Consider the following 11,813-nt stretch of genomic DNA (forward strand, 5'->3'; position numbering starts at 1 on the left):
ACGTTATGCACATGTACCCTAGAACTTAAAGTATAATAAAAATAAAAAAAATAATAAAAAAAAAAACAAAGGTGCAGAAACCATTTAAGACCATAAGGGATCTCAGAAAGGATCCAATTCAACTTTATGTTACAGATAAGGAAACTAAAGTTATTCCATTGCCACACTGTGAATGAGAATCCAAGTCTTTTCCCTTTTCACTCAGGAGGCTCTTACCTGCATTATGTTACTATTAATATCAGTTTTTTTTATGAGATGAATTAATCAGATGTATGAAGTCTTGCTTTCAGCTTGTAAATTTTAATAGGTTTCTATACTTAAAAGCTTCATCTCATTGTTGAAATCTAACCCAATCTTAGTATTAGAATGCTACAAGAACATCCTTCAGGCAAAGATGTGTCATTTATATCTAATCAAATTTTAGCCTTTTAAACTCAATTGTTGACTTGGTTTTTAACAGGGAGAAGCAAATGACAAAAAAATCAAAACCAAGATTTTTAATAATAACTTTAGAGTACCTCAGAACAAATTTTATGTATATTCCAGAGCTACTCACCCAGAACACCCGATTCCGTGCATCCATGGGCAACCCCCACTTGTATATCCAGAGAGCCTCTGTCAAAAAGAGGCTATTCGTGGCCCAGTGCGGTGGCTCACGCGTATAATCCCAGCACTTTGGGAGGCCAAGGTGGAGGATCACCTGAGGTCAGGAGTTCAAGACCAGCCTGGCCAACATGGCGAAACCTCATCTCTACTAAAAAAAATACAAAAATGAGCTGGGCGTGGTGGCGGGCACCTGTAATCCCAGCTACTCGGGAGGCTGAGGCAGAAGAATTGCTTGAACCCAGGGGGCAGAGTTTGCAGTGAGCCAAGATTGTGCCACTTCACTCCACCCTGGGCGAAAGAGGGAAATTTCGTCTCCAAGGCGGGGGGGAGAAAAGAGGCTTTTGTGCAAAGGTTCCTGAATTCAAGGCTCTTAATTATAAAAGGTAAAAAAAAAAATCAGTATTTTGTCCTTAGGCTAGGGCTTATTTACACACCTAAGAGATAATAAGCATGGGAAATTTTCTATTTGAATCACCTGCAGGTTACCTTGGGTTTTTCTATCTGAATAAGCATAACATCTCTCTACTATAATAGTCTTGTTTCTCCCTTTCCAATCCTTATATCACATATTTCATTGTCTTGCCTTACCAAACTATCTAGATCCCTCAGTACAATTTCTAATAGATATGACAATTTCAGGCATTCGTGTCTTACCACTGATCTTAACAGAAATGCTTTCAATATTTCACCATTAAGTATGAGCTTTGCTACAGATTTTCTTGTCAACTTAAGGACATTTCTTTCTATTGACAGTTTTCCCAGGGTTAATTTTTTGTCAGGAATAAATGTTGAATTAGATTAAATGCTTTTTCTGCATTATTAAAATCAAAATGAATGTTCTCCATCTATTGTGAATAGGGCTTAAAAGTCCCTTTCCCCATTCCATTAAGAATTTGACCTTTGTTTAACTATAGTTTAGGTTACCTAATAATCTGATAATACAGTAGGTCAGCTATGTTGCTACACATACTTGCCTATGGTAAAAATGAGCCGATAGGTAAACTGCATCTGGATTGGGAAGAACAATCCTTGAACTGCGAATACCTGATGGAGGGACATTGGCTGCGCTTTCCTGAATGTGTAACTCTTACAACTAGGCACGTCATCTATGAGAAGTCAGGAAGCTGTGCTATGGAGTTTTAAGAGATACTGGCTTCTATTGAGATGTGACCTTTCAGCTGGTGTGTCTACACCCACTTGTGTTCACCTGACTGAATCTTTTTTTTCTCCTTGATTCTGAGACATCATCTAGGGAGGCAAAAGAAAACAGCTAATGTTTGGCTGTGTAAACTTCTGCCAGAATGCTACAAGGATTCTCCCAGAAAAAGAAATTCTGACACTGTCCTTCTGTTAAACTCTCATCCCTGTGCTATATCCTTCTGAAGATATTGGTACCAAGAAAGATCTGTGGTGCTTTTAAGAGCCTGAAGGTTTCGTTGCACCTCAGTCCCCCTAGTTAGTATTGCAGATCTATTTATTCTGTAAAGTATGTTCATTGATTTTCTTTTCTTTTTTATTATTATTATTATACTTTAAGTTCTAGGATACATATGCACAACGTGCAGATTTGTTACATATGTATACATGTGCCATGTTGCTGTGCTGCACCCATTACGTTCACTGATTTTCTAATGTTAAATCAACCATGCATACCTGGGATAAACCCAACTTGATCATGATCTGTTTTGTTTGCTGAATTTTGTTTGACAATGTTTTGTTTAGAGTATTCGCACCTATGTTCATAGGTGGAAGCAAGTGGATTGGAGATTTTCCTGGTTCCTACTGTCTCTAAATTTTGGTAGTAAGATTATATTAATCTCATAAAAAGAGTTGCTGAGGTGTTCCTTCTTTATGTATACTCTGGAATAGTTTATGTTAGATTTATAGTATTTATCACTTAAATGTTTGGTAGGCCTTCCAGGTAAAACTAGGCCCCAAATTTTATTTGAGGAAATATTTTAAACTACAGTTTAAATTTCTTTAATGATCATAGGACTATTTAGGTATTCTATTTCTACTTGACTCTGTGTTAAGTTCTCAATACCCAGCTTCACCTTCCCCCTCGGAATTTGTCCACTTTACCTAAGTTTTCAAATCTATGAGCATAAAGTGATTCATAGTATCTTATTACCTTTTAAGATTCTGAAAAATCTGCAGTAAAGTCCTCTTTCAATACAAAATTGGTTTATTTATCTGTTTTTACTTCTTTTCTTGCTTAATCTGGTCAGAGTTTTGTCAATTACAGTAGTCATTTTAAAGAACATTTGGCTTTCCTTTTTTGTATTATTTAAGATGACAATTTTATTCAATTTCTGCTCTATGCTATTTTCTCCTACCTTTTAAAAGTTTATGCTGTTTTCCTTTTACTAAGTTCCCAATTTGTATCATTCACAAATTTCCACCCTTTCTTTTATCATGTAAACACACAAGATTATAAATTTTAAAGTGTTAAGCTGCATTTCATACATTTTAAAATGCAGTTTTCTATTGTTCAGTTTTTAATATTCTGTTTTCCATTATGGTTTCCTTTTTATCGTGAGTTGAAAGTACATTTCTTAATTTCCAATTTTTTTCTTGTTTTTTGTTGTTTACTTTTTTTTATTAATTTCTAGGTGTTTACTGTTGTTAGAGAAGGCTATCTGATACTACTTGTTTGGAATTTGTTGGAATTTGCTCCATGGTACATGGCAAGTTCTGAAATTGTTCCATATAAGCTCAAAAATAATGCACCCTTGGTTCTGTTCTATATATGTGTATTAGGTAAATCTAGCTAATTGTGTGGTTCAACATTTCTGTATTTTTAATGTTTTCTCTTTTAAATCTGTCAGTTACTGAGAGAAACATGTTAAAACCTCCTGTTATGATGGTGAACTTGTCCATTTCTATTTATACTATATCAGATTTAGTTATATATTTTGAAGGATTTTATTAGCTGTGTGCAAATTTAGAATTGTTATATCTCCTGGTAACTCTCTTCATCTTGAGTAATGCCTTTAAGTATTTTTTTTCTAGTATTAATAAAACCATACCATTTTGTTTTGGTTAATGTTTGCCTGGTATACCATATTTATCTTTTTCTATCCCTTTCAACTTTTCTGGGTCCTCGTGTTTTAGATGTCTCTTTCAAACAGCACATAGTTGTATTTCTTTTTCTAAGCCAGTCTGACCATTTTGACATATAACTTTCAGTATTTAGTTTAGGTATTTATTGAAATTATTGATATGTTTGTATTTTTACCTTATTTTGTATTTTTCCTGGTTTCACTTTCTTTAACTTTTTTTTTCCTCTGCTGGTTTTAAATGTTGATGCTTTATTTATATTATTTATGCTCTATTTATATTATTATTATATTATCCTACATAAATTGATGGAAATACTTAAGTTATCAAAGTCCTAAGTTAATATTTTTATCTTTCTCTCTCTCAATATGAGGTCTTTAAAATACTTAGGTCAAACCTTTTTTAAAAACGTTTGCTTGCTAATTGAATTTAATTGCAGATTTTTTGTTTCCATTTATATAAAAATATATAAATTTGTTTGCTTAAATCCATGAACTCAAGCAAAAGGTGTCTCTGATTAATATTACCTAACTCACGTTAGAACTTTCTGATTAGTGGCTGTTTAATTATAGGGCTTTTCTTTAAGGGAGATTTTTTTTGTCATTAGTTGATACTATTTAAATAGTCCAGAAGTAAATGGGAGCCTGGTAGCAGTGGTCTATTAACACATGAAAGAAAAGAAGGTAAATGTCTTCCAATTAAGGTTAACTTGCAAGTAAATAAATAATGGAATTTAAGACTTTGGAACTTGGCAAAATTCTTAACTGTTCATTTACGGGAATTCAAAGGATGAAAATCAAGCTAGCAAGATGCACTGAAACAGTGAAATTTACTTAGAATTTTGAAATGTTTTGTGATATGTTAGTACGGTCACCTATTCATTCTTCATGTGTATTTGATTCCCCAAGTATAAATACTTATTAAAAACAAAAACCTCAAGTATAAATACTTATTAAAACAAAACCTCGGCCAGGAGCGGTGGCTCAAGCCTGTAATCCCAGCACTTTGGGAGGCCGAGACGGGCGGATCACGAGGTCAGGAGATGGAGACCATCCTGGCTAACACGGTGAAACCCCGTCTCTACTAAAAAACAAAACAAAACAAAACCTCATCAACTTTCTTGAAAAATAAGCAATTCCTAAAAGAGAAAATAGTATGGGATCCCAAAAGTTATGTAGTCTAACTCCCTCAAATTATAACTAAGGAAACTAAACCTCAGTCAAAATAAAGGTGTCTTAGTCCGTTCTGTGCTGCTATAACAGAATATCTGAGACTGGGTAATTTATAAAGAACAGATATTTATTTCTTACAGTTCTGGAGGCTGGGAAGTCCAGAGTCAAGGGCCCACATCTGCTGACAGCCTTCTCGCAGCATCATCCCATGGCAGAAGGCGGAAAGGCAAGAGAGCACATGAACACATCAACACATGTGCATGCCCAAAAGAGAAAGAGACGGATGGAATGGGGAATGCAGGGGGCCAAATTCATCCTTTTACCAAGGACCCATTCTCACGATAACTAACCCACTCTCGTGATAATGTCATTAATCCATTCGTGAGGGCTTTGCCTCATGAAAGAGCCCATCTCTCAACACTGTTGCATTGAGGATTTACTTTCCAACACGTCAACTTTGGAGGATACATTCAAACTATAGAAAAATGATTTTATAAAAAGGAAAGAAGTTACAAAGTAGATGTTATTCCAGAAAGAGCAGCTTCACGATTCATCTTGATTATCTGTGTTTTGAATAATAAGTAAAAGACAAACCAGTGCCACACACTGTTAACCGTGAATCCCCTAAAGTTGTAAAATATTGTGTCAGAGATGTCAATAGTATGAGTAGTTTAGATTACTCTTCTCAGTTTTTACCCCGCTATGATGCAAGCCCCCACTCACCTAAAGAAGTCTTTCCGCTGGTCATGCAGAAGAAGGTTGATACCCGCCAGCATGCTGCTTATAATTCACCAATAGGAGATTCTATTTGGAAGGAAGGAAATACTGAAATCTTTAGGATTCCCTCCTAAGTCCCAGGACATGTATTCTTAAAGGGAAGCAACTTGCTTTGAGAAGGCTGGAATCAATAAGAAGTCCATAGTCACATCCTGGCTGGGCACAGCTGGTCTGTGAAGTTCAGCTGGCTAAGAGAACTTTCTAAAAGCTGCCACTGGCCAGGGAAGCCAGTCACCCAGTCATCAGGGTCTTCTAGTTCATGTACTTCCTCAGCTGCAGAATTCCCTGGTGCTGATGGCTCCTCAGTGGGAAAGTACAGGAGCAGTTTCTGACCTGCCTGCCAGCCCAATTTTGTAGCTTCCTTATGCTCACCCAGCTGCTGTAACAGAGGGAATATTCCTTTTGAACTTCTATTTTGCCACCCTTTAAATGTCTGGTCATCCTAGGACTGGGAATTATTGTTTTCATCTAAAAGAGTATTTTCCCTTATTACCAAAACTTTGTTTCTACTGTGGAAGAGTTTGTGACCCACATCTTTGTTCATCCCTAATGTTCTTTCAGCCTTCTTTGGATAGGGATGGTTGTCCGCTCTCCCACAGCCCCTGGCTGGTAACCTTCTACAGGGCTGGTTGCTGCACTCATACAGTTGTGCCTTAAGCAGCTCTGTGTGAATGATGGTTCTTTTACTGTTCTTCCACTAATGAGTGAAAATAGATTTCTCAAAGGCTCTTAGCTGATACAGCCTGACTCAGTTAACTGGGGATGAACAGGCCAGGAGTGTCAAGCTTACTTCTAATTTCAAGTTCTGTAAAATGACCAATTATATAGGCTAGTATTTACTAGCCCAAGTATTAGTATTTAGTACTTCACTCTTCAAATCAGGATAAGAGGGCTTTCTTCTGGGGGTAGGGAAGGCTATTCTAGTGACAGGGCAAAGGGTTTGGAATTAGGACTCTTTAGTTTGATCGTTTTGTCTCTTAGGAGACATGTGCTCTGGCAAATCACTAAACATACCTGAGCTTCCGTTTCAATTACAAAATGAAAGAGTGTGGACTAGATCCCTGAGAGATGTTATTCTAGCACTAACATTCTCTGTTTCTGCAGATAGAAGAATGATAGTCTACTGACATTACTGAATCCATTTAGTCCCTGAAATTCTTGGAATGCTCTTTTAGCAAAGCATAAATTGATACAAAGGGAATCTTATGCATAAATAACACTATTCTTATTGCTAAAAGGGAATATTCTTTCTACAATGTCCCACTATCTATAAAAAGAAGTTTAGTGGCTGTTCTGTAATCCTTTAAAAATATTTTATTAAGCATTGATTTAGAAAACGCAAGACAAGATTGTAACACCTCAGGGCAAAGGCTTGAAGGTGAAACAAATATCACTATAAATATTGCACTTCTAAAATCTCTTTTTGACATCTTCACACAACCCAATTCTAAAATATCCTTTTACAGAGATGTATAATAAACTGCTTCCAAGCTGTCAACGCTTGACACTTTTGGCTTCCTATCAGGTTTCCCATCAGATAGCTGCTCCTCTGACAGCAGGCAAAGAACTTCCCTCAGCTATCTCGGAGGCCTCATACCTCCATCATGTGAAGAGTCAATCAGTCCCATCTTTCGGAATGCTCTTTCAGAATATGTAATTTTATAAGTATTTTTTTTTTTCTACTGAGAGAAAATAGATCTTTCAAAGGCAATGGCAGAATACAGCTTAAACGGACACAGTTCACTGTTAACACTGCTTGTCTTTTAAGGCATTCAGAAGCTTCTGATTCTTGGTCTTGAACATCATGATAAAGCTGTTTGGCATGATTTTGCCTCGCCCATCTTCACCTACTTGGCCCATAATAATGTAATTTAGACCTAAAGAAAGAAAATACAGATATTAATCTTTTTCTCTATGTATGATGTATGAAACAACTCAGACTGTAAGTTACCTCTAGATAAATGTTCTCTTCTGCAAATGATAAGATTATACATGTATTCCATCTAGGATAAAATCTGAGTTTTCTTGTTTTTGCTTTTTAGAGATGGGGGTCTTGCCATATTCCCTAGGCTGGTCTTCAACTACTGAGCCTAAGCAATTCTCCTGCCTCAGACTCCAAAGTAGTTGGGACTACAGGCACACGCCACTGTGCCTGGATGATAAAATCTGGTTTAAGACTCTCACCAGGAAAAAGCCAAATTCAACTAGTAAGGTATTTCAGCTACGCTCACGCCAGGAAACTGGACTGAGTGGTTAGATCCAGCCATGTCCCGCTCTTCAGTGCTGTTGGTCTGTTGTGGTTCCAATGCCTGATATGAAGATTGTACCGCATTAATGTGAAAGACTCTCCTTCCTTGAGGGGCCTCCAGGGCTCCATGATGGGCCATCCTCAGGTGGCTTCTCAATCCCATCATGTGTCTGGATTTTCCTGGCATTTGGCAACCAATGATCCACTCCCTTATGTTGCTGTTGTCTTGAACTTTAATCAACACCTCAAACATGTATGCTATGTAAGCTTCTTGAGGGCACAGATGGATCATATACTACTTGCATTTGTACAGTTTCTTGCAAAACATCAATGTCAAGAGTACTTATATTGGTTATACTATGTTTTTATATATTGGTGTGACTGGCTAAGTTAGGCCTAGACTGGGGCCTGAGGTGTTGGGTAACTCTGAATATTTATATTACCTCAGAAATAAATCAGAAAAAAAGGTATGTGTTAATTCCTCCTTTAATTTCCCTTTCCCCTGGTGTGTCATAGAGAAAATGTGTCCTTTTTCTCTTGTATTTTCCTGTGTGGGTTGACCTTGTCATCACAGTGGCCTGTGAGAGTCTAGGCAAGCAATACTGCCTCAAGGCTGAAGTGCTAGCAGCATTATGAGACCTTATAGGATCTTGAGATACAATATCTGCTGTTCTGGCAGTTCTGGAAAGAAATGTTTCTCTTTTACAGAGCTTTTGTGATTCTCTCTGGAGAGTCAACATGAGGCTACTAGCCTCCTGACTTTTCTGAACAATCTGAATTCACAGTAAAGGTTGCTTTATTTTTTAATTTTTTCTTTTTTTAGACAGCCTTGCTCTGTCACCCAGGCTGGAGTGCAGTGGTGTGATCATGACTCACTGCAGCCTCGACCTACTAGGTTCAAGGCATCCTCCTGCCTCAGCCTCACGAGTAGCTGGGACCACAGGTGCACACCACCACATCCGGATACATTTTTTGATTTTTAGTAGAGAGGAGGTGTCACTATGTTGCCCACGCTGGTCTCTAATTCTTGGGCTGAACTAATCCTCCCATCTCAGCCTCCTAAATTGCTGGGACAGTAAAGCTTTCTTGAAGTGGATATTCTGTCTCTCTCTCTCTCTCTCTCTCATTGTGTGTGAGTGTGTATGTGTGTGTGGTTTGGTTTGGTTTCTTGTCGAAGATGTTCGTAACAAGACTGAGGAAGGAATGAGCTGAGGTTGAACTGAGAAATCATGGTATATCACGTGGTGGAATACCAGGCATGACACCATTCCAAAGAAAGAGATCTGTCTCTGTGTGTTGTTATGGAAAGATGTCTAGAGCTTATGTAGGGGAAAAATTGCAGAACTTGTGTGTAGTATGATTCCATAAGTGTATATGCCCATGCTTTATACGGATAGAAACTTTCTGGAAGGAACTTAATTTTTTTTTTTTGAAATAGGGTCTCACTACATCACCCAGTCTGGTCTCGAACTTCTGGGCTCAAGAATCCTCCCACCTTGGCCTCCCAAAATGCTGGGATTACAGGCATGAGCTACCATGTCTGGCTGGAAGGAACTTTTCAGAGTACTTCTAGGGAACGGAAAAGGGTTTCACTTTTAATACTCTTACCTACTTATTTCAACTTTTTAAAAACCATGAAACATATGTTACTTTTATAAGTTGTTAAATATATATTCCTAAAAAGTCATGTGCCTCTAGCTCTAGAGTAACTGTCTGTTTTTCGTAATTTCTTTCAATAAACTCATTCCCATCCATGGACTTAATAGTCCTATCTCTGCAAATGATTCCCAGATCTTTGAGTCTAGCCCAGATATACCTCCCTCTTCTGAACGTCGGGTCTGCATTTCCTGTTGGCTGCTGGATATTTTCTTTAAACCTAGACAGTACTGGCACCTTAAGTGCAATAATCTAAAATCTCTCCACCCTGCACTGCTCTGTGTGTCTGTTGCTTATTGACTCAACTTCAAACACTTCTTTCACTTGTTCATCATGTCCACTACCCCTTCTTCTGCCACAAGTTACAAGGACCTGGATGAGATCCCAATTCTTCCTGACTCCAAAGGCCTTCCTGCTCTGAAAGAAGTGGGCAACATTATTAGCCCTGATTTTACTTCCCCAGACCAACCATGGCATGGAAAATCCATGGCTTGCTCAGAGAGACCCAGTTTTCTCCCTACTCACCTCTTCTGAGGAGAGGGCACTGCTTGCAGACCACAGTGAGCCTGGCACTCATGTTCTTGCCCGCCTGCTGAATCGCCAAATTTCCCTCTTTGTAGATGTTGATGATCGAGACTGTGGCGTGCAAACTCCCACCACGAGTGACGGTTGTGATGACAGTGCCGGCTAATACTGCAGAAGAAAACATTTTGAAATGATGTGACAGTGAAGACAAATGCAAGCAGAACTGAAAAACAAGTTTACATTCTTCTAAGTTTCAGATACGAAATATTTTAATGTTAAAGAAAAGGCCCTCATAGAGGTTTCACATTTGCTTCTGTACATTTGTCACCAAAATGCAGGTTGGAGCTGTCATGTTACCCTGGTTGTTGGGGACTGATAACTAGAAGAGAAGCCTAAATACTTGCCACACTGCGGTCCATTGCCAAGGCTGAAACTCTTTAAAATGTTTTATCCAACATGTGGTTGATTGTCAGATAGGGGATAGTCTGGCTTATGAGGCTCTACCTGTGAATACTCAAAAAGACCTTGTATCTGTAGAGCCAACACCATGCTAAGAGATTGCGCAATGGGGGTTTGGGCCACTAAGATGTGAGTCTTTGAGTCGGTGTGGGTGTGTAGCCACCTTTCTGTGTTCTCCTCACCCTTCTCTGCAGCTGTCCTTTCTTCCCGAACTTTTGTTCATTCCCTGGGTCCTCACCTCTGTCTAATTATCAGTAAAACTCTGTCTTCTGTGGTCTATTCTCTTTCTTATCCACTCTTGTTTATTTCATTTAACAAGCTGAAGTATAGAACTGAGGTATTAACTTAAACATTTTTCTTAAAAAAACTCTAGTAAAATTCAGTTGATTTTCATTACATAATCCCGTTTTTTCCATCAGACACTCTGAGAAAAGTCTCTCTTTAGTGCCACAGAAGGAAAGATGCTGTCTTTCTCACGGAGGTGCTTCTGGCATTCTGGGGGCTTGAGTGAGGACAGTTCCTCATGGTGTAGGACTTGCACTGAATATGGTTTTGTTTGTTTGTTTGTTTGTTTGTTCTGAGACGGAGTTTCACTCTTGTTGCCCGGGCTGGAGTGCAATGGTGTGATCTCAGCTCACCACAACCTCCGCCTCCCGGGTTCAAGCAATTCTCCTGCCTCAGCCTCCCAAGTAGCTGGGATTACAGGCATGTGCCACCACACCCAGCTAATTTTGCATTTTTAGTAGAGACAGGGCTTCTCCATGTTGGTCAGGCTGGTCTCGAACTCCCGACCTCAAATGATCCGCCTGCCTCGGCCTCCCAAAGTGCTGGGATTACAGGTGTGAGCCACCTCACCTGGCCTGAATACATTTTTTACCAGCCTTGTCCTTCCTAGAAAAATCAGTAGCAGTTCCCAGTTATTGTGACAACCAAAAAAATGCAGTAATCTAACATGTCTACCACTCCCCAGGGAACCATTACCAGCCCTGGTTGAGAACCAGTGGCTGGTGATAGATTTGGTCATTTTGCCATGTAAGTGGTCACATTAATGGAATAAATCAAGTTTTGGACTGGGTTAATCTGACTCCTTCAGAATAAAGTGAACACTCACTGCTCAGGCAGTGTGCAATGTTCATAAAATCAGAATTCCTATGATGCTTTACTTTGATCCTGTGTGATGAGTGTTCACTGCAAAATTCAGTGTATAGTCAGGTGGAATCAGTGGCTCCCAAGACACAGGGAGGGAGACTTCCTGAAGCACCTCCTACAGAAGAGTAAACCGGACGTGGTAGCAATTACACGTGGTGTTG

At 38.7% G+C, this 11,813-nt stretch overlaps 1 protein-coding gene across 1 annotated transcript in view; it reads right to left on the reverse strand.

Annotated features, from left to right (window-relative positions):
- Nucleotides 1–6,904: 6,904 nt before the first annotated feature.
- The window catches only part of PCOLCE2 (procollagen C-endopeptidase enhancer 2), an 80,241-nt gene continuing 75,332 nt past the window's right edge, over nt 6,905–11,813 (reverse strand). Inside the window, exons 8-9 of the mRNA XM_017882276.1 lie at nt 10,045–10,212; nt 6,905–7,492 (exon numbers count right to left, since the gene is read on the reverse strand). Coding sequence (XP_017737765.1) covers nt 7,362–7,492; nt 10,045–10,212 — 299 coding nt within the window. The 3' untranslated portion in view covers nt 6,905–7,361. The remainder of the gene's footprint in view (nt 7,493–10,044; nt 10,213–11,813) is intronic.

Source organism: Rhinopithecus bieti, unplaced genomic scaffold (genome assembly GCF_001698545.2).
Source record: "Rhinopithecus bieti isolate Rb0 unplaced genomic scaffold, ASM169854v2 scaffold_12642, whole genome shotgun sequence".
NCBI classification, from domain to species: domain Eukaryota; kingdom Metazoa; phylum Chordata; class Mammalia; order Primates; family Cercopithecidae; genus Rhinopithecus; species Rhinopithecus bieti.